This window comes from Kwoniella europaea, chromosome 1, assembly GCF_036810445.1.
Source record: "Kwoniella europaea PYCC6329 chromosome 1, complete sequence".
NCBI lineage: Eukaryota > Fungi > Basidiomycota > Tremellomycetes > Tremellales > Cryptococcaceae > Kwoniella > Kwoniella europaea.
Genome location: NC_089487.1, coordinates 3,893,723 through 3,918,403, shown reverse-complemented (window position 1 = coordinate 3,918,403; position 24,681 = coordinate 3,893,723). Strand labels below are relative to the sequence as shown.

General features: G+C 44.8%; 9 protein-coding genes across 9 annotated transcripts; 3 read left to right on the top strand and 6 right to left on the bottom strand.

Annotated features, from left to right (window-relative positions):
• Nucleotides 1-40: 40 nt before the first annotated feature.
• V865_001482 (uncharacterized protein) lies at nucleotides 41-1,998 on the bottom strand (the record flags this gene model as incomplete). Its single annotated transcript, XM_066225300.1, has 7 exons — nucleotides 41-151; nucleotides 215-355; nucleotides 421-532; nucleotides 618-694; nucleotides 788-1,094; nucleotides 1,197-1,602; nucleotides 1,746-1,998. 7 exons carry the CDS (start codon nucleotides 1,996-1,998, stop codon nucleotides 41-43), a joined length of 1,407 nt encoding a protein of 468 aa, XP_066081397.1.
• Nucleotides 1,999-2,553: 555 nt separating this feature from the next.
• V865_001481 (uncharacterized protein) lies at nucleotides 2,554-4,877 on the bottom strand (the record flags this gene model as incomplete). Its single annotated transcript, XM_066225299.1, has 8 exons — nucleotides 2,554-2,783; nucleotides 2,855-3,042; nucleotides 3,116-3,210; nucleotides 3,279-3,485; nucleotides 3,547-3,695; nucleotides 3,759-4,122; nucleotides 4,182-4,314; nucleotides 4,372-4,877. 8 exons carry the CDS (start codon nucleotides 4,875-4,877, stop codon nucleotides 2,554-2,556), a joined length of 1,872 nt encoding a protein of 623 aa, XP_066081396.1.
• A 977-nt stretch (nucleotides 4,878-5,854) lies between these two features.
• V865_001480 (uncharacterized protein) lies at nucleotides 5,855-7,242 on the top strand (the record flags this gene model as incomplete). The annotated part of the gene is made up of 5 exons (XM_066225298.1): nucleotides 5,855-6,139; nucleotides 6,211-6,377; nucleotides 6,432-6,573; nucleotides 6,641-6,996; nucleotides 7,056-7,242. 5 exons carry the CDS (start codon nucleotides 5,855-5,857, stop codon nucleotides 7,240-7,242), a joined length of 1,137 nt encoding a protein of 378 aa, XP_066081395.1.
• A 218-nt stretch (nucleotides 7,243-7,460) lies between these two features.
• Nucleotides 7,461-11,568, bottom strand: V865_001479 (uncharacterized protein; the record flags this gene model as incomplete). Its single annotated transcript, XM_066225297.1, has 12 exons — nucleotides 7,461-7,998; nucleotides 8,071-9,344; nucleotides 9,424-9,888; nucleotides 9,957-10,074; nucleotides 10,143-10,363; nucleotides 10,420-10,463; nucleotides 10,537-10,652; nucleotides 10,736-10,869; nucleotides 10,950-11,027; nucleotides 11,090-11,176; nucleotides 11,250-11,337; nucleotides 11,408-11,568. 12 exons carry the CDS (start codon nucleotides 11,566-11,568, stop codon nucleotides 7,461-7,463), a joined length of 3,324 nt encoding a protein of 1,107 aa, XP_066081394.1.
• A 1,016-nt stretch (nucleotides 11,569-12,584) lies between these two features.
• Nucleotides 12,585-13,362, top strand: V865_001478 (uncharacterized protein; the record flags this gene model as incomplete). Its single annotated transcript, XM_066225296.1, has 3 exons — nucleotides 12,585-12,924; nucleotides 12,988-13,124; nucleotides 13,210-13,362. The coding sequence occupies 3 exons, from the start codon at nucleotides 12,585-12,587 to the stop codon at nucleotides 13,360-13,362; spliced, it is 630 nt and encodes a 209-aa protein (XP_066081393.1).
• Nucleotides 13,363-13,809: 447 nt separating this feature from the next.
• V865_001477 (uncharacterized protein) lies at nucleotides 13,810-17,310 on the bottom strand (the record flags this gene model as incomplete). The annotated part of the gene is made up of 16 exons (XM_066225295.1): nucleotides 13,810-13,974; nucleotides 14,042-14,223; nucleotides 14,302-14,394; nucleotides 14,489-14,686; nucleotides 14,785-14,876; nucleotides 14,955-15,156; nucleotides 15,214-15,269; nucleotides 15,354-15,420; nucleotides 15,513-15,705; nucleotides 15,813-15,984; nucleotides 16,092-16,229; nucleotides 16,320-16,371; nucleotides 16,440-16,521; nucleotides 16,601-16,678; nucleotides 16,775-17,085; nucleotides 17,145-17,310. The coding sequence occupies 16 exons, from the start codon at nucleotides 17,308-17,310 to the stop codon at nucleotides 13,810-13,812; spliced, it is 2,247 nt and encodes a 748-aa protein (XP_066081392.1).
• Nucleotides 17,311-17,953: 643 nt separating this feature from the next.
• On the bottom strand, nucleotides 17,954-19,547 carry V865_001476 (uncharacterized protein; the record flags this gene model as incomplete). The annotated part of the gene is made up of 4 exons (XM_066225294.1): nucleotides 17,954-17,993; nucleotides 18,078-18,280; nucleotides 18,542-18,895; nucleotides 19,083-19,547. 4 exons carry the CDS (start codon nucleotides 19,545-19,547, stop codon nucleotides 17,954-17,956), a joined length of 1,062 nt encoding a protein of 353 aa, XP_066081391.1.
• Nucleotides 19,548-20,283: 736 nt separating this feature from the next.
• Nucleotides 20,284-21,890, top strand: V865_001475 (uncharacterized protein; the record flags this gene model as incomplete). The annotated part of the gene is made up of 7 exons (XM_066225293.1): nucleotides 20,284-20,307; nucleotides 20,368-20,393; nucleotides 20,485-20,613; nucleotides 20,758-20,858; nucleotides 20,944-21,134; nucleotides 21,243-21,660; nucleotides 21,727-21,890. 7 exons carry the CDS (start codon nucleotides 20,284-20,286, stop codon nucleotides 21,888-21,890), a joined length of 1,053 nt encoding a protein of 350 aa, XP_066081390.1.
• A 310-nt stretch (nucleotides 21,891-22,200) lies between these two features.
• V865_001474 (uncharacterized protein) lies at nucleotides 22,201-24,446 on the bottom strand (the record flags this gene model as incomplete). The annotated part of the gene is made up of 9 exons (XM_066225292.1): nucleotides 22,201-22,329; nucleotides 22,419-22,731; nucleotides 22,818-22,915; nucleotides 22,986-23,063; nucleotides 23,125-23,388; nucleotides 23,453-23,797; nucleotides 23,860-23,937; nucleotides 24,002-24,212; nucleotides 24,289-24,446. 9 exons carry the CDS (start codon nucleotides 24,444-24,446, stop codon nucleotides 22,201-22,203), a joined length of 1,674 nt encoding a protein of 557 aa, XP_066081389.1.
• Between the last annotated feature and the right edge of the window lie 235 nt (nucleotides 24,447-24,681).

Genomic DNA, 24,681 nt, shown 5'->3' with positions numbered 1-24,681 from the left:
AGGCTTTCATAGAGGGTAAAGTATGTAATGCATTGTATACCTAGTCATCATTACCAGTGGTATTCGGTATGACGAGCAGAGGATTGTAGTTCTTCCCTTGTACGGCCTGCCTGACCATCTCTTGCATCAAGGCAGCATGAGTTTGTTCGACCTATCGGGAGTACAAGTAAGCGTCAGACATACGTCCTAGCTTGAATGTCAATCGCAGACTCACAAGATGACCAGCGTCCCTAACGCCAATCAGAGTGAAATCTGACCCCGGTTTGATGACCGTACCCTTGAAGAGGTCATTCGACACTTGTTGAGCTTCAGATGCCCGGAAGGCTCTGAGATTTGAATTTGGAAGACGGTTCATCTAAAGTACAGTTGATTGGTCAATACTGCATCGAATGGGATGTGAGGGATGGAATGATTACTTACCCATGAGAAAGTACCGATATAAGGTACCATCGTATCTTCTAGACCACTGTATGCCAGAAGCCTAGTTCCAGCTTCAAGTACAGGTGTGAGTAGTTTGTAAGCGCTTTGCATACTACGAATCCAAGACACGGTCAGCAAAGAAGCAAGCATCATGACCTGATTGTATTTCATGAAATTGAGCGATATTCGACACTCACTGATCAGCGTTTTTGGCAAATCGGATCATCGCTGGACCAGCATACCACCATCTCTCGACATGATGGGTAACTCCAAGCTACATTCAATACAAAATTCAGCGATCAAGCATTGTCCTTCGGTCAGAGTCGTACGGCTCGTGGGAATACTAGCAGAGTTTCGTATCACCCACCCATTCTCTCATTTCTGGACTATTCATCAACTCAGTCAACTTGCCCATCCACCAGAAACACAGATTCGTAGGATAACATTTCCTTTCTTTCTTATTATATCTATTGTACAATGGAGCCTCAAATCGGATTTCGATGCTTTTGACACAAGATTCCACGGCGGATAGTCTGAGATCTTTGGTATTTTCCACTTCGTCTATATATCGAAGTTTGTCGAGGCATTCGGTGAGATCGTCTCGGAAATGAGAACAGATAGTCTCATTATACCCTTTAGGTTCGGTGTTGCACATCACATCCCACTGGGAGTATCTATAATGGATATCATTGGCATTAGCACGTAATGTCCTGTTGGTGACTTGTATGCATCCACAAGGCCGCAGCGATGAGGTGTGTTGGCGTTTAAGCACTCACATTTCCGACATGGCATCCGCATAAGGGTTTCCAAACAGTATTTGATCGAATTGCTTTATCACCCTCGAATTCCACCACTGATCTCTCACTGCGTTGTTCCGTTCCAACACCGTAGAGGCGATGTGCGATCCAGTGGTACCTCCATAAGATAGTGTAGAGAGGATCAAAGGTTGTCGTTGGAATTGGGGCCACTGTTTGAGGATGACTTGTAAGAAATCATCGAATTCCTCTGCCGCGAAATCCGATGTTGAACCCGGAAATTGATCGCTGATATTGTATGACCATCCTGCTCCGATCGGGAAGTCAACCACGAGAAGGTTTGCGTGGTCCGTCCATGGGTAGGGAGCTGGTGTGAGTCCGGATAAGGAGGGCTCTTCGTCCGGGGTTAGCTGACAGGGTCCAGCACCTAGAAACTGGGTTCAGCACAAGCCAGAGATGTCTGTATAAGCGACGAAGAAAAGAGATGTGTGGCTTCCATCGATTGAGTGGGATTAAGTCTCCATGAGAAGAGATATGGTAAGAGTGAAGGGTGTGAAGGGTGATACTCACCGATGAAAGGATAATCAAATGCCGATGCTCCCGGACCACCTTCAAACTGAACTACCAACCCATTATTCTTCGCTTCATCTTTCCCTTCAAAGAGGGAGAAAAACAAATTCCCATTTTGTAGATGAACATATCCATTCGTCACTTGATTATCCCCTGCTCCACAGTTGAGATTCCGCACACCAGTAACCTCCAGTGTGTTGGTATGCTGAGCGGTATAGGCGAATAGCAAGGGAACGAGAGAAGCTATACCCATCTTGAAGATGTTGTTACCTCGATGAAGAAAATTCACTTGAGCTTGTTCGCGTGCCGACTGACTTTCTTTCTTATCACTCATTATCAGCAACTGGGATGATTATCTTCTAAGGAGCGGAATGGATGTTCCAAAGGAGGTTTACAATCTACAGCGGACAAACAAGGATAAGAAAAGCTCACTTGTAAGTCAGCAAGCTAATCACCACTTTGGTCTCTAGAAACGATCAGGTGCATCTCAAGGGATCGAAAGTCTTGGCATTGGTGCAGCGCCTTTCTGAAGAGATACCAAACCGATATATGTTATATGTCAAGCTGTACAATTCATCATCATAAATAAGAGGGGACCGAGGTGATCGAAAGTTATCAGATAGATACATCGGTTGGACGAGTACTCAGTACTTCGGGAATTGTCCGTGGCGCCCTGAGCGTCTTTACGTTGCAATCGGCCGAGGAGCAGGGCTACTGTACTGTACAGTTCAGACAGCTGAAATGTATTTGAATTATTCATGTATCTATGCATCGTTTCGGATCCAAAGCTATAACACCATCTCTTCGTTCAATATGCGAAACGGAAATCCAACCTCTTATTACCTTTATCACCTGTAGTCTCAAGATATTCACTCTTCTGTTCCGAAGTCATCGACCCCCATACAGCCTCTCTATTGGCATTTCGACTCTTATAGTACCACCTTGTCGCCGGATAGAGGACGACCAGATTGAAGCATATTATAGCTACGATAGCACTATTGGCATGCTTATATCGAGGTTTATCGCTCGCTTGGTATACTATAGGAAGACAGTGATAGATCAGCTGCTATACTCGCAGAGTATTCTCACCTATGGTGGAAAGGACTCACAATTAGCACCGATGATAGCTGATAGCTGTACCGAGATGTTATATAGCGAAGCGGAGACTGTTCGATTCTCGACTGATCCGGCGTTCCTACTGGTCCAACTGACTTGGATAGCATGTACGTAAGGGAAACTCAAAAGTACAGTACTGATGGCGAAATACGTCCATGCACCGGGATTGGGTATCGCCAAGCTATGAATCAGATCAAAGGTATCAATCAGCCTTGAACCATAAGGAATGAGTTGAAGATGAGGGATCCACTTACAGAGCAATATAATTAGGTAACATCCAGAGATCTTCCGCCATACAGACCAAAGCTCTACTATTTACCACTTCGGAGATGACGGTTATACCAACGATCTAACAAAATACTTTGTGTGAGCGACTGATTCGGTGCACTGGAAGGACTGTAATAGGGAAGAACTCACATTGATGATTGACCACACGATATTAGGTATACTAAGCAAGTTACTTTGCAAAGTTGTGAAACCAAGTTGTTTCATCGATAATTGGAAGTACTGCTGAACGGGATAACCACCGATACCGAAGAGGATACCAATCAAGTAGAGAGGGTACATCTGGTAGTCGCCCATACATCGGAAGATAGTCTTGACTGGAAGAGCTTGTCGGTTGTGCTGTGCCACATTCCCATCAGCCATCCTTTATTGACTGTTTTATGTCAAAGTGATCACTTACCATACTACTCTTGGTAGGGTCATCTCGCAGTACTTTGTTGACTATAATCTTCACTTGGTCATCGGTGAAGTATCCTTTGGGCCGGAACCACGCTTTGGTTTGTGAGGCGGACGCAGGAAGCAGGAAAAATGATGCCACACCGACAAGTACTGTCCGTGTACATTTCAGCATTTGCTTTTAGACCCCGAAATCCCGAAATCGTCCGAACTCACGAGTAAGTATTGCTTCTAATAAGAACATAAACTGCCATCCGCTGTAACCTCCGATTCCACGCATCTGCAAGATACCTACAGCCAAAAAAGAGGTGATCAAATTGGCGAGATAGTTGGAAACCCAGAAGAACGAGAGCCGAATCGCTAATTCCGACTTGGTGTAATAGTATGAGAGGTACAGGATGACATCCGGAATGAAGCCGCCTTGGAAGAACGAGATAAGGAATCTCGTAGCTAGGAATGAGGCTCGACCTGAGAGCCAGAATTGTGAACCGGCAATGACGGAGAAAACGATCATCTGCGTTGGTAGCCACACATCCGGACCAAGTCGTTTCGACACGAGTTGAGATGGCAATTCGGCAACCTAAATTGATGCATATCAGTATAACGTGATCGTGCTAGATGGCTAGACCTCCAACATACCAAGAATCCGACTCTAAACAAAGTGTTACCCAAATTGTAATCTGCTTGAGTGAGGTTCAAGTCCTTCAGGAAATTATCAGCTGTGGCGTTGGTAAGGTTGTATCGATCTATATCAAGAGCCAAGAACATGATGCTATATCAGATTCCGATCAGTAGAGCCTTGGGAGATTATGTGGAAGCGCAAACTTACGTGACCCAAAGGAAAATCTTGAAGTCAATCATCCGGGTAACCTTACTCTCCTCTTTCCAAGTCCATCTAAACAAAGGATCGAAGGCGGCGTAACCCTCATACCATGATTTCGGCGTATAATGATCTCTTTGAGGGGTATCGAAGACCGAGGGCTGCGTAGCTATAGCATTTCCAGCATGTGCTGCGTTCTTCTTGCCGATCCCAACGATCCTAAGACAAGCTTTACCAAATGCCGATCCTGAAGCCTGGGCGGGAGCTTCCGCCAACGGAGGAATCCCCTCCAGAATGTCAAGAGTGGTTCCATCAGGACCTTGAATAGGCTGGGAGGTGAAGTGAGCTGCTTGTCCTTTTTCTGATACATCTAATGGGGGTGTTCTCAGAGGTGCATCCGAGACTTTGCGTCCAGGAGCAGATTCGATCTTCTCATTGTCTGAGTAGGAGCTACTCGAGAAGTCTTCCGAAGATGTGGAAGCAGGAGAAGAGTTCTCAGGTCGAATCATCGACATTTTCAATAGCTTAGGATCTGTAGAGAAGGGTGGGATGAGCTGAAAACCTATCAAGCTGTTTGGAAATTATACAGCCCAGATATATACATAATTACCATACGCTTCTGCTGTGGTCGAAAGGATAGGACAGATTTTTCAACTGGCACGCGAAGCACGACATCCATTCAGATGATTTTCATAGGAAGGATTTGATAATCAGGATCAAGTTCACAGCGGAATTTGAGGAGGAACACCTCTATGACGTCTGGTTCAACTAGCAGCAGCATCCCGGAATAGCACTGGAGGCTTGGAAGAATTGAAATTGCAGAGAACCAGTTGAAATAATCGATCGGCTGCTAAACGAGAATATCATGTGGGTGTAGATGAAAAGTCAGAAAACACTACCCATGCCGGGACTTCATTGACGTTGGAATCGAGGTTTCGGCAAGATTGGCGTGAGATTATGAAAAGATAAAGAAATCCACTTGAATGAAATTGCCTCATTGAGGAAATTTGCCAGGTTGCGGCGATCTCCGCCATCTTATCGCTGATGAAGAATCACGCAATTCACCGAGTTAGACCTTTATTTCTGATCACACCATCGCATCTCATCATTCTTTTCGACACTTTCAATCAAGTCCAAGGTAGGATCGCAGAGGGAAAGCGAGATGCAAGACGTCGTGATCAGTCGGTATTCCGAATAATCAGTGTTCCGAGGTGTCATCACGATGGTCTGGTTGTCTAGATCACTCAGCTTGCCATGTGTCCAACCGGACCGTCCCGAAAAACTGTAATGATGACGACAGAATGCTGTTAGAAGACGAAATCGATATGTTACGGTTACTTCCACCTGGTAATATAGAAGATGGAAAGAATAAAAGGAAGATCAAATGGCGTCAGTGCTAAATTGACTCGTTTGTCTTCCTCTTTTCCTAAAAATATTCTTCCTTAATCTGCTGTTCCACCAACGATTACGAGGAGACAAGACTTGAACCAAAATGTCAACCATTACCCAGACTATCACTGAGCCACTTCGAACACTCCAGCTGCGATCAGAATCGCCTGAAAAGACTGAGAAACCAGCTTTTAAAGGAACCAAATACGATCATGACAAAGATGCAGGTGGCGCCAAAGACTCAGAGTACCCTTACGCCTGGGCTCTACCCACATTCAACAACACGACATATCCACCTCTAACACCCTATGAGCACAAAGACCCAGGTTTGGAAGCTTTGAAGCACGAGAACCCCAGGGAGTTCTTGCAGAACGCTCAAGTTTCAGACGTGAGTGGTTGACACAAAGCTCCATGGGTACACCTGTATGTATGCTAATCCACCTTTGTGACCTCCCTCAGCTCACCCCACGATTCGGTGCCGATGTATCTGGAGTGCAACTCACCCAGCTGGATGCTCGAGGTAGACAGCAACTCGCCAAATTCGTCGCCGAACGAGGTATAGTGGTGTTCAGAGATCAAGATTTCCAAGATCAATCACCCGAGTGGATGTTGCAGGATTGGGGATCGTGAGTACATGACAATAAACTGTAGACAATGTGTATTGACAATGTCTTTTGTAGCTTCTTCGGTCGATTACACATCCATCCTACCTCAGCTCATCCATTGAATCACCCAGAATTCCACTTAGTCTACCGAGACATGAGCAAGACTTTCAATTATGAATTCACCGACAGGTTCACTTCCAGTGTATGGCATTCTGATGTGAGGACTACCGCTTGACCATGAATTTGTGGCATTCGCACCAGTTGACCAAAATAATTGTATTCAGGTCACTTACGAGGAACAACCACCTGGACTTACCACCCTTTTCCTATTTGACTCCCCAGCATCCGGTGGTGATACCGCCTATGTATCTCAGGTCGAAGCGTACAAACGACTCTCACCATCTTTCCGAGCCTACCTTGAGACCCTCGAAGTTGTACACTCGGGAGTCGAGCAAGCCAACTTCTCGCGAGCTGGTAACAGAGGCGGTACAGTACGACGAGAGCCTGTTGAGAACGTTCATCCTCTGGTCAGAACTCACCCCGTTACCGGCGAGAAAGCTTTGTTTGTCAACAAACAATTCTCAAGAAGGATCGTTGGATTGAAGCAGGAAGAGAGTGATGCCATCCTCAACTTGTTATAGTAAGTACCGACTTCATCAATAACCTTGTTCTTTAGCTTATACCTCTTTGCTTCTTTAGTGATCACCTGGCCAAAGGCGTCGATTTCCAAGTTCGAGTCAAATGGACACCGCGAGCAGTGGTATTATGGGATAACAGAATAACAGCTCACAGTGCTATCGTCGACTTCGATTCTGCTCAAGATGGTAGACGACACGGAGCTAGAATCACCCCACAGGCTGAGCGACCATTTTTGAACAAGAATTAAAGTCTTTCTCTCTGAAAGGAGATTCGTTCCCTTGTACATATTTGTATTATTATATGGATTCGTTGATATGATATTATATCAATCAAGAACGGGACTATATCATGGCAACCTGTCTGTTAAACGGTGAAATATATGTCACAGCAGACAGGTAATGAAGTATCCAAGCAATTCATAGCAGAAATATATGCATCCACCTCAGAAGCTGAACTGTTATTTTATCAATCGGTAAAAGCCATTCTACCCTTCCTATGACTATAACCACTAATTTCGAAATCCCACAACATGTCCTCGTCGAATGGAAAATCATCATCGGAAAGCCACCAAGTCTCCAAACCCCAATGATAAGAAAAGAGGTCCCGTCTTTCGACTCGCATCGTTGGACTTCTATTCCAGATGAAAAGATCGCTTTCTTCCTCCCAGTGGCAGGAGAGCAAGTTTAAGACTTGTTTCCACGGGCAGTAAGGCCACCATATTCCTCCACCCATCGATCCACCGTTATAACTTGTCATTCTCCAATATACAAGTTTGTGGTTGGAGAAAGGTGGGTTGGCAGTAACGTTGACAAATCTGTCAGGTACCGAAAAGACACTCCATTCATAATCAACTCTTGGAGTTTCCGCTGGTTTCCGGCAAAGCTGATTGATTGTGTTCACGGCATCGTTACCGAATTTCTCTCGGTCCGCTTCGTTAGGACAGAAATCCGACGTGAACATGTGGGTAGCAAATCGGATGATCCAATTTAAACCGTTCTTCCAGCTACAGCCGCCATACATTTCACAAATTAGCTTACAACCTTACTGATAAAATGTTGCGGAGATCTGGACTTACAGGTTGATTTCGCACTGCTTCGATTTCCTAATCCAATGGCAAACCGCTAATTGGACCAAAAGATCTTGATTCGCTTTGATGATCATTGCGTTAATTGCATTTACTTGCGATTCAGTATATCCAATACCTTTCATTCCTTGTTCGGCTAATTTGATCTTCTCGATGATTTTGCCCAGATTATCCTTCAACTCCCTCTTCTTCGCTGAGCCATATCTTAGAATAGGTAAACTAGATTGACATGAAATTTCTGCAAAGAAATTGATCAGCTTCTTTCTCTTTTTCTCCGTGTTTTCCGAGTCAACGCTGGTGAACGTGAATTGCTTCGGAAACTCCAAGTTGGGTAACGACTCGACGAAAGAGTGGCTGAAAGTCTTGGTAGGTATTGGATCTGCCGACGAGATGTTGTAGATCTCCTCGAATACCTGATTCCATTGATGACTATTTACCCTATCGAAATGCTTTACTTCGAATCCTTTAGATTTCGAATCACTTTTACAAATGACTGCATTCGCCTGTACACCGGATCTGGATATCATTTCTTTGATCCAATTAAGACCACTTGACACCGTCTTCTCGCTGAACTTCGCTTCGTTAAACTTTCTGATAGCAGTGTCGATATCATCGAGTCGATTGAAGGAAATTTGGAAGTTGGCCTGGATGATTCGCTGTCTTGCCCAACCGGTAATGAATCTATCACCATATTTGTCGTTGAATAATCGTCTGTTTTCCTCCTTGCTCTCACTGAGCTTCACCAACTCCAACGCTTCTTTGGTCCAGTCCATCTCTTTGGGATCAATGCTAGTGACAAGCTCGGGGGATCTGACTTGTAACACAATGGTGAACGATCTTTCCGAAACATCCAAATAAAGGAGATGATCCGATAGTGGTCTGACACCATTTTCCGTCTCTGAGCTTGACAACTCTTTTATAACGTATTCCTTGACCCCGCCGACATCCTTGAGTAGCGTCCAGCTGAGCTTGAGATCCTCTTGATCAGTTTGATTGAGCGATCCCTCATGAATGACTTTAGAGGCTTTCACTTTGAATGGGGGTGTTTTGAAGTGTTGTGAGAGGTCGACAGAGGAAAAGGAGTATCCGATCGCGCCGACCGAGGGATCGAAACCTGGGATAGCGTCATACATAGCCGCTGTCCAAGGTAAGGTAGAGGGTCTAACCAAGTCGACGGGGCTGAGTAGGGCTCTTAACATTGCCGAAGTACCTTCATAACCTTTGTATCCGTCAAAGGCATAGATGATCGACCTGACTTCGGTATGCTGGACCCAAAGCGTTGATTGGGTCAGTCAGGTACTCCTTTTTGAGTTGTAGGTCAGCCTAAGATGCTCTTTAACTCACTTCGATGATTTGCCAATTATTGAAATTAGCCACTGTAGGTAACCAAGCGATGGGGTTTTGTGCGAAGATTGATTCTCCACCGAAGGCGGTCCAAGCCAGATTCACGGTCTCTTCGTCCTTGGAGGAGCTTTGAGAGTTCTGATTCCCCTTCTCACTAGAATGTCCACCAGTACCTTTGGCATCTAACTTCCCACTTGCAGGACCACCTGAAATACTTGCATTGACGGCTTTTTTGATCCTGGTCTCTTGCTGTGAGAACGAGTCCTTGGAGGATGACAAGGTATCTTGACTGCTGTGCAATTTACCACCTAATACGATTCGGGTTGAAAAGGAGGTACCGAAGTCTTGTATAAACTTCTGAGCCATCTCACAGGTACCTCCTGACTTCAAGGCTCTTATTCGATCTTGACATTCCGGATGAATTTCGGTCGATGCGGTATTGAGCATGATTTCAACAACTGGAATCTATACCTCAGTCGTTATCAGTCACGGTCGTGCTTCGTTGAGGAACAAGAGAGGCGACGATGACTCACTTGCCAAGTAGCGACAATTTTGTTTGTAACTTCGGTAGACGAACCAGTAGTGGCAGTCGCACTTGTACTGTCGTGACTGCCAGATAACCCGACTTGCACTTTAGGTGTTGCTACGCCCCTGTGTCATTGAGTAGTAAGTCATCCACGTGTCTCATCATTTGGGATAGTGTTGACATGGTAGCTCACAATGCAATCTGTGTATTCTGATGGTTGAACCCACTGACAGCGTATTGCATGTCTTGCGAAGATCTATACGATTCGACGTCGATCTTGACTTGTAAGCCTGAGGTGTGATAGAGTGGTGTTTGTCTTTCGATAAGGTAGCCGTCAATCAGCTCTTCTACCTGAGCTGGTGCTGTCGGAGGTAGAAGATTTCCATTCTCGTCATAAGACGGAGGGGAAGGCACCTGACGATCATCTGAGGTCAGCCTATCATCGCGTTTCAGGTTGAGGTGTTCCTTACTACAGGAGTTGGTTTCTTGTCGGTCTTGATAAAAGTCCTGAAAGCTGTCAACCATGCCTCCGATCAGCGTATGTTGCTTATCTCACACTCTTTATCATACACATTCAAGAAACTCGCCAGGATAAGCTGCTTTTAAGAATCTTTTCTTGTCGGATGAAGGATAATATCCATACAGATATCCCAAATTTCTTTCGACCTTACTCCAGTCACTGGAAGTCATATTTCGTAACCCGCTGTGTGAAATCGTTGGGTTAGATGTCAGCCAAGTGATCTCCGCAGAGTGATCAGGTACACATGATAGGATCAAACGACATACTTGATCTGGAAATCACCAATGGACATTTGCGAAGCATCACCGCCTATCTTTTGCAATAAGTCCTGAATGGACTGTTCGTTCAACTTGCCTCGCTGTTCTGGAGTTTGCAGTTGCCCTCGCTGATATATGGTCGACTAAGCTCACATTGCCTGTAAATTAATCGTATTCGCTCAAAAACAGGGCTTAGGAATGAAGGGGCCGAGAGTAGACTCACTTGATTGAGCTGTGAATCATTCTCATTATTGTTGTGTGGCTGAATGATCTCACCAGCGGACGGCCTAGGCAGGCTTACCTTTTAAAGAAAAGTGTGTGAGCAGTGGTATCGATTCAGAGCTCTTGCTTTTTACAACTCACCTCATTCGGGCTCACGCTCGGGGGGAGGTACCAAATCTTGACAAATGAAGCAGCTTTGCTGTCCGTCTTGTCTGGTGCGATGTTACTCTGCCACGATGCATTCCGAATAAGCAAGACCATGCTCTGAGAGGGATGTGCATAGGGGCCAGGTCAAGCTTACATCGTTACTGTACTTGACATAGCTCTCGATAGTCAGACTATCATCTACCTCTTCACCTTGGCTGTAGCAGAATCGGGACTTGGCAGGTCTGACGCCATTCAGAATTATTAGTTAGTGGGAAGTTACCAAAATATCTGTTCAAGTGGAAGGGGACTCACAATTTCGCTTTGAGTTGCTTGAGCGTGATACCGGCTACACTAAGCGATATCTTGAGGAGGTCTGCAGGTAAGAGAGCGAAAGTTCGAGCCTTGGTGCCCTCGCCTGACAAGGCAGGGACGAGCTTGACACCAAATGAAGCTGGTAACGAAAGAATTTCCATCCTCGAAGTTACCTCTTTACCAGAATTTGGATGAGGCAGTTGAATAGAAAGTCAGCCAAAGCAATCAAGTAGGTATATATAGGTATGTATATATGTGTGTCATACGTTACCATAAGATTAATATAAGCCATATTGGATCTTTGTCACACGATCGTGTTGGTGTGATCAGCTTTGCGCTCCACCTGCGCATCGGAACCGAAGGAGACAAACCGCATCATAGCCTTGGATCAGACTCGGAAACGAGGATGCTTCCGGTGTCGATCATGATCTAAGGAACCTAATGGGAGCCGAAAAGCTTATGGCCCCATGGAGTCATACATACGCTTGGTGGTGAGACTGTACAAAATCGATTATTACCTCCGAGGGGTTCAATCGTAGTGTACCTTAGGGGAATGGAGGGCCTTTGATCCAGTTGACACGAGGATTCGTACGTGCTTTGGGGCTAGCTCCCCCTTCGGCTAACCTATGGGAAGCGAATATCTATATATGGACCTATACCTGGATCCGAGCAGGGTCCATTACCAAGGATGATTTGTTTCGACATCCAAGGACTGTCATCTGCACATACCTTCAAGGCAAGTCACCTGAGCCAAAGCTTAAACTTTAAACTCCGCCTATGTTTTGTGCGCCACACGATGATCTGATCGCCATCATGTGTCACCACCATTCTGACTTGACTTGTCTTGTTAGTCACTTGTTCGGGTCCTTAATATGATGCACCTGAAGCGATCAGTGACACATGCCGTTGATTTGATCCAAGCGCGAAAAACAGTGTCGTATTCGCTTCCGATCGTAAATGTCCAGCAGGCCAGATCCGGCCACTACCGCGCAGTGATTTCATTTGAGGGATGAGACGATATCCTCAATTATTGGGTGAATGATATAAAACGTATGAATTGCATACAGTTCGAATCACCTATATCTCAGAATCCACCCCCAAGTGATAAAAACTCTTCTCATTAACAGATCAGTAAATTCCTATCATTCTTTAACCGTTCGACACAACTCGTTACACCATGGCTGCACCTCAACCCAATGTCAATCAGAATTTCGCCAACGTCCCCGCTGGTGATACACCTGAACCCCGAGTGAACGACAAGCTTCGTCTTCCCGCATGGGAATCAGCCTATCAAGAACAACCCATCCATTGGCTTCAAAATCAAAAATGGTTGAATGCAAATTACATCTTGGTCACAGGTTATCTGATTAGACAAGAAGGAAATATCACGAGGGAGAAACCTATTCCGGTTTTCGTCGATTCGGTGGTATATAATCCACATTGTGCACATTTGGTTAATACTCCGAATTTGTATTCGACTATTTATGTTAACATCAGAAATCATATTGGTATTGCAGGTTAGTCAGCTATACACAGCTTTTTAAGCAGTTAACTGAAAGAGATTATGGGGTATACTGTAGGAACCGAATATCTCGAATTATCAGATCTCAGACCTAAACATTACGATCTGCAATATGCCAAAGTCCCGATCAATATCCCTGGAAGTCCATCTTCTTATTTCATCGTGATCCATCCTTTGCAAAGGACAATCAACGTCGTAAGTACAATTGACAATACTCTAACCTATTCTGTAGTGTGCAAGTTGATTGCTGATCATTTGACCATTATTGACACACTCGCAGGACCGATTCGTTATGTTCAATTCTGAATTAATGAAATCATCAGTCGAGACCGTCCTCAATACCGTCACTTGGGGTAATGCAGGTAAATTGATCGAAGCTTGGAAATCGGCTGGTAATAGACCTTTGTTGAGGTTTAATGCGAATCAATTTTGAGAAAATTGACATCGCACATTAGTTAAGATTGGTGAAATTCTTGTTGTTTCATACGATTCCTCTTTCTTTTTCCCAATGCTCTCCGACCTTCGTCATTCTTTATTATGCGTAGTTCATTCAAGTAAATCTACCCCCAAGTCTTCGCCAGTAGATATATTTCTTGTCATCTAATTACATCAGTGATGAATTCGAGTATCAGTTTCATGTGTCGATAATTCCGGTACACTGAGACTCTGTCGTTCACAACTAAGCCCACTCACCATTATGTACTGTGATCATTGATCGGCACCACCCACAGTTCAAATATCGTTCATGGTGCCATGCAAAATGCCACCTGTTGTTGATCCATTTCCACCACCATATACTTTGCACTGTATGTATACATACATATTTGATCCGTAAATGCGAAAATGAACGATGCTGAAATTTCCCTTGACATTCTTCCCCTTATCGTGCACCTTGCGCTACTACGTTTTCCGTCTGTCGACCTTGTTGTTCTTCTTCCATATTTTGTTCTATCTGGGGTTGATCCTCCTGTACACCTTTTGATAATTTCTCAACAAGCAATTGAGCAGCCATCAACGTCCTGAATCGACTTCCTTCTTTTCTCGACTGGCATTGATCAATCCTCTGCGTCAGTTCAGTCTCACCAGATAGATGGAAGAAAAGACAAACTCACCAAAACGTCATATCTACCTTCTTCCGATACCACTCCATTCTCCAGCACTACCACCCTCTCGGCTCTGGCTATGGAAGATAATCGATGTGCAGCCAATATGACTGTAATGTTTTTCTGCCGGATGATATCATCTATAGCTGCGTTGACCGCATTCTCAGATGTCGAGTCGAGAGCGGATGTAGCTGAGTGACAGATACGCACATATCAATCAACCTGTGTATAGCCTTTGGTCGCATCAGATATGACGGCCTGGCGCTCACCTTCGTCCAAAAGCAATATCGAAGGGTTCCTAACTAATGCTCTGGCGATACTTATCCTTTGTCTCTGTCCACCGCTCAAACTTGCTTTTCCGACTATACATCGATCACAATCAAATGGTCAGCTCTGTGCTTCTTACTTTACCTTACGTATCATGTTGAGGTCAGGATGAGAAAAACGTCGACTGACTCAAAGTATCAAAACCTTGAGGCAGATCCCAAATGAAATCACAATTGGCCGCTCGGGCAGCTTCTTCTACATCTTCCCTGGTAGCATCCGGCGATCCATACGCTATATTCTCATGGACCGTACCCGCAAATAAGATGGGATCCTGGAATACTACTCCGATTCGTTCACGCCATGATTCAGGTGCGAATTCTTTTATATCTGCGAGCGAATACATGGAGATCAGCACAAGTCTTTCACTACAATGCTAACAATTGGTTTTGCTTTCTTCAGAAGGGACAGTGAAAGGGCCAACTCACCAGTTCCATCAAAAGTGATTCTACCTTCTTCAGGATCATAGAACCTGCTTATCAACTGCTGTATCGAGCTTTTACCACTTCCACTTGAACCGCTGTTCCACCAATGCCCAACATCAGCAACCTCGAAGCGAATCGTTCGACTCGACATGGATGTGTTACGTCAGACTCACACCAAGGCAACACTTGTTCCAGGTTCTACAGTCATATTGATCCCTTTCAAAACCACCACTTCCTTTCTGGATGGATACCTGAATACAACATTCTCAAATCGGATTGGACCGTTTCGCGAGTGATCCAATTTGGTACCTTTATCCAAAGGGATATGCGAAGTTCGATCGAGTAACCAAAAAACACGAGATCCAGCTCCGACACCTGATAAATAACTTATGTCAGCCGACGGTCCACCTAATCGAGAAAGCAGATACGCACCTCTCATGAGACCGGTGAAGAATCCTGTCAAGCCAGATACAGATCCTCCGACATACCTGAAAAGGAAGACCGTCATTAGTCAATATCTGCGAAGTTCCGGGCTGGATGGTTAAAGAGGAACGAAGAGGAGGGCAACTCACGCGCTGTACATCAAGAGTGAAGTCAAATCACCAACAGTAATCTCACTTATCGATACCAAATGTCCACCTATATAGCATAAATCAGAAAATTGCATCAGTGATATGCCCTTGTACGTTGCATGAACATATAGGTACGATGGGATAAAACGTGAAGCTCACCATAACCCAATAGACAGAGCATAGCCAAATTCCCAGTAAGACCACTCGCACCCCAGAATATACCCGTCATAAGAGCTTCTTTCTTGGCCAATTGGAAAACCTGATCTACTTTTTTGGAGAACAAGGTAGCTTCTAGAGGTTGTGAATTGTAGGCTGCGACGGTCTTGAAAGCGTTGAGCTTCTCTTCGGCGGTCTGACATTTTTGTATGGCTATTAGCGTGTATTCTGATCGTATTGTTTGCCTATGTCCAGATGGATCGAAGCATAATAAGAGGGAAATAGAATCCTCCCTCGACTCACCTTGGACATCTCCCCGACAGCTTCTTGAGTCAAATTAGACAACTTTCGTAAATATCTACCGTAGAATACCGCACCAAGTGATACAGGTGGAACGACGCAGAGCATGACGAGGGTGAGTTTGGCAGATATCCAGAACATTGCCGCTACCCCGACTGTTGCTGAGATCAGGGCTCTGCATCAGAAAACCTTCGGTATTAGCATATACGTATACTTGTGTAGAGGGAAGGGTAAGAAGACAGGTAAAGACGATGATGCATGTCTAAAATAAAATGCACATACCTCAGACCATCAGACAAATTGGACGTGACACTATCACCCAGTATATTTGTATCTACACTGAGCCTGGAGACTATATCGCCTGCTGACCTATCTGCGAATTCAGGTTCTTGACGCAAAGTAGATAGGTATGCTTGGTTCCTATAAGACATCCACAAGAATCATATCAGCACGATCTGTCTGATGGTATCCTACAAAACCCATGGATTAACTCAGACGAGATGGACACACCTGACTCTGGCGATGATACGCTGACCACTTGTTCGCATGATTATAGCTCGTCCTGATTGACATGAGTCAGCTATACGTGTCTGGTCCATGGGTATATAAGCAGAAGTTCCCATTGCTCACCTGCATTGGCAGTAGCTCCTATACAGAACGTAACAGCTAATAAACCCGCTGCGACAGGAAACGATAGACCTAAAAATTGGGTCTTCAAGACATAAACCAGTAAAGTTGTCAGCTCATCGTACTCTAGGTAGTGCTTGACTAAGATGATGAGGGGCACTTACAGAGTTTGAGGAGAAGAAATCTATAAGTTTACCGATAGTTAAAGGTACCAACATGGATACAGAACTAGAGACCAATAACTAATTACCCCAACCAGAAATCATATCAACCCAAATCAGCCCTCTGTCTGTCCCCTTTGATCTCTGTTGATTGCGTTGAGTGAGAGAGAGACTTACCAATCCAACGGCTATTCCTAAATTTCTCGACTCAGGCTTAGCCAATTCCAGCAATTTGATCACGCTACTCGAACCATTCTCTTCCCCTCCTTCTTTCGATGTATGTGTTTCAGCAACTGGTTTGAGAGATAGGTTGGATGTTATTCGGGATAGTATAGATCGTTTGGCGATTTCCTTGGAGTCTGTCTGAGTGATGGCGGATGATTCGGATGGAGTGGTGGAAGATTGTGACTTCGGTATGGAAGGTGTGGGAGGACGAGAGGAAGATGAGTTATGCCGTATGAAGGTAGTAGGTATGCGGCGATTTATGCCTGAACGTAATTGTCAGTACACACCCAGTATATCCTCTAGAGAACTAAGGTATGCTCACTAGGTTTATATGATGATATCTGTCTATTCACACCATATCCATTCTGCAATATACCCCTCCTCGTCACACTCGCACTTTCGGTCGAACAGCGTATTAAACCATTCCGAAGGATACTTGACGACACGTTCAGGCCTATACTGCCTATGCTCGTGCTCAGAGCGAGCATGTTGAGAGGTCAGGAGGATCTCGATCGCACAACGTGTGGAGAGAATCTGTGGACAAGGTATGATGGTATGGGCAAATGCAATTCAAGAGGAAGAAAGAAGAAAAGTTGGACGAAGAATGTGACTCGTAGAGTATGTTTACGATCGGATCTAATGCAAAACCCGGTGACGTACCTCACTCATCCTTTTCCTTTTCGGCCACTGTCATTCTCAAACATCGGATACCATATCATTCACGACGATCAAGGTATCGCATGAATGTATGCATAGGACCCGTAATTACTGGACAAGCATTCTTCACTATGATGCATGTACTGTACATGCTTCTCCAGAGCTCGTTGGTTGTATGGAACCAGCAGCGAGCAGAGGCAAGATTCAGAATCAAAGTGGGGTTACTCATGTAGTCCCTGGTCCTTCGGTTGAGCTCATACGGGCACACGGGAAAAAAGCATACATCTTGGTCTTACTACGCTACAGAGTATGGAATGTGACTTTCAAATCTTCTTCAACGTCTTCTTCTTATCTCATATGGCTGCTATACGATCCCATCTTTTATAAATCACACGATTAGCAAAACTCTCGATCAATCCATTTCCAGTTCTTTCTGATTGTTATCCGTTCACTTGGCTACGATTTGCGATCGATTCACTTTCGATGTTTCCATGCCTCTTTGTTTCCCAATTTACTATGACATCCACCCGATATATCAGTCTTGCTCAATCAACATGTCCCACTTCACTGGTACCGCTGAAAGGTGAAATTAACTCACCCAAATTCAGCATGAGGCTGTTCATTCCTCTCTGCCAATGTTCCGTCCTTAGCAGCGGCTCGTAGCGCTTCGTTGGGGGGATCGACAGCTGTACTTGAATACTCGGCTTTCGAGGAAGGGGTTTGGCCAGGCTCGGCGGTGGGGGTAGCTTCGGAAGTGTAAGTATCGTCAAGTCGTCGAGGGAAACCTTCCGAAGGTGCGTTCTGCAAGCGATGATGAAAGGGTATCAGCAAACAGGTACTAAGATATATATTGCATGAATCTGTCAATTCCATTAAATACGGTTCTACCTTCTGAGCCCAAATTTCCTGTTTTCATAACCCTTCCTTTGGTTTCTTTCCATCGATTCAAGATACACCTTTCGTTTCCCCTTTCATATTACCATTTTTATTCCTTTCTGATCATCACATTCCCTGTTTTCTATCTTACACATGACAACACCACAAAACAGAAATTCAACCTACATAACCAGCCTGTTCACCCTCACTAGTCAAAGCCTTTGCATATCCCTTGGGAGGTTGAGCAGCCATCAGTCGTCTGCTATAAGTCGAAAAGGCTTTCTTGCCCGATTGAGGAGCGGTGGGTGCACCCGATCCACCAGTAGTGACATTCCCCTTTCGTGATGGTAAATGGGGTGTCTCGGCAGCATTACCTTTACCTCGATCGGCTGTACCTGGAGCTTGATGTTTGAGGTGTTGGTTTTGTTCACCTTCGAGGTTGGGCTCTTTAGGGTGTCTCGAACCCTCCTTATCGGCTGAGGGGGAAGTACCTTTTCCTGGGTGGAGCTGACGAGCGGATGTGTGGAAGTTTTTGCCTTCCTGTGGGAGTGACAATAGCAGTCAGCGATAAGATACAGAAGGATCGAGAGGTATAGAGGAAAAACCATTCATGGTAGTACAACGATGTGGGAGATGAGACAGAGCAAGGGATGAACATTCCTTCAGTGTAAATATATGGTTCGAAAATCTAAACCGATCTGATCGATACACTATACACTTCACTCACGCTTCTCAACTTCTTCAATCCATCAAATCCACTCTTCACCGTCTCTTTCACACTATCCGTATAACTTCCTCCCGGGGCTTTCTCGGTTTTACCAAACTCTACCCCGGGAGCAGACTCATCTTGACCTCCAACTTGATCCTTGAATGATCCAGCTTGACCTTCATCTTTCACTTCTGCTTTCGCCTCTGATGGTTTCGCCGTACCTCCACTGGAACCTTGTCTGGCAGCATCGAAAGGTTGAGCTTCGCCTTGAGCGGTAGGTGACGCATTGTCTTTGGCATTTTGACCTGCTCTGACCGAGGCCGATTGGACATCACCATCGGAATGACCTGTTTGGTGAGCTTTGTCGGTCGAGTGTCCTTGAGTGGTAGGTGGGCCTTTTTGGAGTGATGGGGCCGTGGAGGAGAATGATCGGATGGGAGTGATGGGCGCTCTGAGGGAGCGGGCGAGTGTAAGTCTGTACATTGTGTATGTGCGGATGCGATTGATGTGATGGGTGAGAAAGAAAGGGAATGAGGAGATATGAATATAAAACAGACTAACAAGAGTGGATCTCACCTATGTCATATATAGTATTTACTTTACCCAATACTCTTCTCGAAATACGTCATATGCTACAGTAACTATCATTAAGAAATCGGCTATCTGTCATACGCGATCATCATCATACCTCTACCTCTTGCACTCATATCCGATCTGACTTGGGTCTACAGTACACCACTGTGACAAAGATGAGACAAGATGATCATGAGAGCGAGCGAATCGTGGTCAAAATTGTGTGCCATGCATTGCATGTACTTGGTTGAACTTTGCGGGAGAAAAGGGGATGTAAAAGGGACGCGCAGATGTGCCAATTGGGTAAGCCTAGATCGGCGAGCACGGCACTCTGCCTCACAAGGGCAAGCATCTAACAGCGAGACGTATGCAATCACTGCCTCCCCGTCTCTCTCATGCTGCGTCATCTCTGCATGCATGGTCGCTATCGAGATGAGCTCTCTCGTCATCTCCCTTGTAATCGGTGATAACTTATGACCAGTGTGTCTTAGATGAATGTGGCACTCTTTATTTATGCATTCCACTTGACAGCTGAATGACGCTGACGCGTGTTGAGACGAAGTGGTGAAGATCAAGTTGAACAAGATATCGTCCTCCTTCGTCCTCAACTGATAAATATACTTTCAACAGTCAAAAATCAAGCAAGATGCCAGGTCTCACAACAGCACAGGTGAGCTATTCATGTTTCTGCCAAGATCGAAAGGACAAATAGCTGACAGAACGAAATTAGGTGACCGAATTGAGCGCCGTCAATGTGTATGTATCTACTCTCTCTCAAAGACCTTGTACTGGGAGAGTAAGACCCGAGTATAGCTGATTTAGGTTGCCTACGGGATCCAACTCACAGCGTGATACATCCCCTCGTACTTCTATCGGTCGTAGATCATGCTGCTCGAGTACCTCTATCGAAGAACAAGAGGGTATTGGGTGTGTTGTTGGGTCAAGATAATGGGAATACCATCAACGTAGCCAACAGGTGAGTTATCATCATCTATATTGACCTTATACGTTTGTCATGTCAGAAAGGTGCAATTCACCTCGTCGTGTTCAAGATACTATACTTGCCAGCGATGTTTGAAGAATCAATTGAAATAGCGACTGATATTGTCTTATCGTACAGTTTCGCAATTCCGTTTGAAGAAGATGATAAAGATCCCAAGACGTTCTTCTTAGATTTAGATTATGTGGAAGAGATGTGGAGGATGTTCAGGAAAGTCAATGGTGGGTCTCAACGTTCTTTCCGTCCTCCTTTTACTCGTTGAGTAAGTTGTTGATAATCGACTTCTCTTTCTTCTACACCAAATAGCCAAAGAACGTCCGATAGGGTTCTATCATACTGGCCCAAGACTTCGATCGTCCGACTTGGAAATCACACAGCTATTCAAACGATTTTGCTCACGTCCCGTCATGGTGATTGTGGATACTAGAGCGACCGGTGGTAGAGGAGATACGGGGATTCCGACGGATGCGTACTTTGCAGTTGAGGAAATCAAGGATGTGAGTGTCATTGAATGTCTGTGTATCGCCATTCGCATAGAAGAAAGCGAAATAGCAAAAGGACGAGACACAAGAGCTACCTTACTGACTGGCTACCTCTTCTGTCAGGACGGAACGGCCACCCAACGAACCTTCACTCACGTCTCCACATCGATCGAAGCAGAAGAAGCAGAAGAGATAGGTGTCGAGCATCTCTTACGCGATATATCTTCATCTTCTTCCGCCCCGTCTTCATCACTCTTAACTACTCAATCATTATCCACCAAGGTCACTTCTCAACTCCAATCACTCAAAGGTCTCAATTCGAGATTACTCGATATCAAAGATTATCTCACCGCGGTGAAGAATAAGAAACTGCCCGTGAACCACCAAGTGATCTATCAGTTACAGGAGATCATCGGATTATTACCTCAACTGAGCGACGATCAGCAATTGGGTAAAGCTTTCAAGATCGGTCAGAATGATTCGAATTTGGTGGTTTATCTGAGTGCGATGATCAGGACCGTCTTGGCTTTACATGATCTTAGTGAGTTACCATTTAATCATCTTTGACTCGAAGACGGAATCGCTAATCACGATCGATACCTTCCAGTTGAAAACCGAATCGAGAATGCACAACAGGAACTGGAAGATTCGAAGTCACCCCAAGATCGAGCCAACGAAGCTGCCGCTCAGGCTGCTGGTGTGAAAGCCGAGGATGTGGCTAGAGCTAAGAAGGAAGCTGAGGAAGAGAAAGAAAAGGAGAAGAAAAAATAGACTGAACGTATGTGTATAATTGCATTGATATCTGAGCTCTAGAAACGCAATGAGTACATGCATTATCTCATCGCAAATTCGGATTTACAGCGCTTCACCGAGTGGCATTTTATAGCTAACGAACTAAGAATTCATCCTAAGGAGCAACCCAAACTTCTAACTACTCATATTTACAACTCATCTCTGAAGTCTATATCATATGCTGGCTATAGATATATATATATCGAAATCAATCATTTCTTGGTCTACGTAGGAAAACGCAAAAGCGTAAAACACTGAAACACTGAAACTCCTGTCTTCAATCCAATTTTTACACCTCTCTGACCAAAGCGTTGGTCTCGATTCCTTTGATATCCCTATCTTTATCCTCACTCTCATTCTCGTCGACAGCAGGAGTGGATGGTTCTCCCGAAACGTTCTTGCAGAATCTTTCGTCGTCCTACATAGTATATCCATTTGATCAGTATCGATCATTCTCTCAATATCATTTACATAGAGATTGAAAAAGTTCAGATTATTATCACTTACAAGATAAGTGAGACCCTCCTTTTGATGGGGTATAGGAGAAACCAAACAGATACCTAGATAGACAAAGAATCCAATGGCCAAACCAACCAAGAAAGAGATGTTGAACAATTTAACCCAAGCGTTGGTTGCAGTAGGATCAATGAGGATCATGATGAAGCCCGGACAGAATGGCCAAGCTCCCATGACGAACGCTACGATTGCCCTCCAGTGGAATCCATTCTTGAACCAGTAGATGGAAGATGGGCTGCCGTTGTAGAGGTCTTCGATCTTGACGTGACATCGTCGAAGAACAATGTAATCCGCTAACATTATACTACAAAATAAACAAAACATGTCAGTCTGGTTCAACGCTTCAAGCATGAATAAAGCCAAGTGGGAAAAAAAGACAATATGACTCACCCAGTCATAGGAGCGATGAATACTCCTAAACCACTGATGACTGATAGGAAAGTAGCGGCTGAGGCTAAGATTTGCCAAGGGTTTGAAGCGATACCGATCTGCGACACACCGTTCTATCCGTCAGTGCACTGCAAATCGTTTTCCCCTCTGCATCCAAATCACACTCACAGCAGCGAGAAGATAGGCACCTCGTCGGATATTCAGGTACTTGGGCCATAATCCAGCCATATCCATTCCAGTTGATACCTTACATCGTCGCAAACATCAGCTTGATCCATGTTCACAATGTAGGAACTCTCGCACTTACAGAGTTTAACAAGACGTTGATCGATAATTGAGCGCAAGTACATCCCAAACCAGCAAAGAATACCGCGGCTCTCACGCCAGGAGTGGAATTGTAGTAATCTTGAATAGCACTTAACAATTCGATAGGTGACCAGATGATCTCGCCCAAGATCGATGACGACGCTGAGGTCACCACCACTCCGACCAAAGCACAGAGGGTGATCATCAATGGTGCAGCGAAAAGTTGAGATAACATTGGATAATATCTTCTTTCAGAGTATCGTACCTATCACAACATTTGTTCAGCCAGATATTCATATACATATTCTTTTTCGGCTAAATAGACTCACCCAATCACTTTGACCGATCGTTCCTGAACCCCAAGAACCAAGGATAGAAGTGATACCCAACATCATGGAGTAAGGTGTAGACGAAGCTGTATTAACAGTTTTGAACAATGGTCCACCGCCTCCAGCAGTAGGTACGGCCCAAGCCAAAAGACCAATTAAGGTAGCTCCGAATGCCGCAGAAGAAAGTACGAATGGTCTTTGAAGTCTTTCGGGTGGTACTAAAACCAAAGGGATATAGGCGAGATACCATAAAACTACACCAAGGAAATCTTGATGCGTTATATTGGAAGAGGCGGAAAACTTGTTGGGTTGATGTTTCCAACTTGGTGACATCGCTCCGAGCATCTATAAAGATACGATCAGATTTGATGTTCCCTAATTAGTGGATTCAAAGGAAGGTGACTAACCAAATTGACAGCTTGACCACCCCAGTAACTTTGAATACCGAACCACCATACCGAAGTGAATACTCTTAAGCAGACAGGCTGTATTGTTATAGACCATGTATTAGCAAAGGTTTTCATAGTCAATGAAACGGATGATACCTACGAAATAACTCCCTTTCATACCCCAACTCATTCGACTGACAACGGTAAATCCAATATGATGGATCTCACCTGGGAAACCAGAGACCACCGATAGAAGACCGGTAATGACTGCACCAATCACCACGCAGGCCATGGACTGTTGAGCCGTGAGTCCATAGGCGAGGAGTGACGATCCAGTGGAATATGCACTGATACATGCTCCAGAAACGAACCTGTACCGGACCAAACGACCACACCGATCAGTATATTTGATGAAAGTTGAAAAATGGAAGGATGAGTGGGACTAACCAGTAAATACAAAAACTCCAGATTTTATAGGTCCGCCTATCAGGTGGGATAGGAATCAAATCCCGGTTGGTCCATCGATCATTGGTATATCCCCCATCTTCATCGACGGGACATTCGAGTCTTCTCGCTAGTTTCCTCAGTCTCGTGGTGGATGACATCGTCGTGATTTGCTTGTCTTTGCGTGTGCTTGAGGGGAGAGATAGATCATCGATCAGGAAGGTTTCACTTCGTCTCGTCTTGGTTGTATATGTATATGTATCTTCTTGAGCCTGAAGTGGGCATGACTCGTGATCACCTATCTATCTGGTATGGAACCTTATCACAACCCACTTGTAAGGTACTGGGATATAGTATGACTCGCAAAAGCCTTCGAATTTCGGATAAAACTTTCCG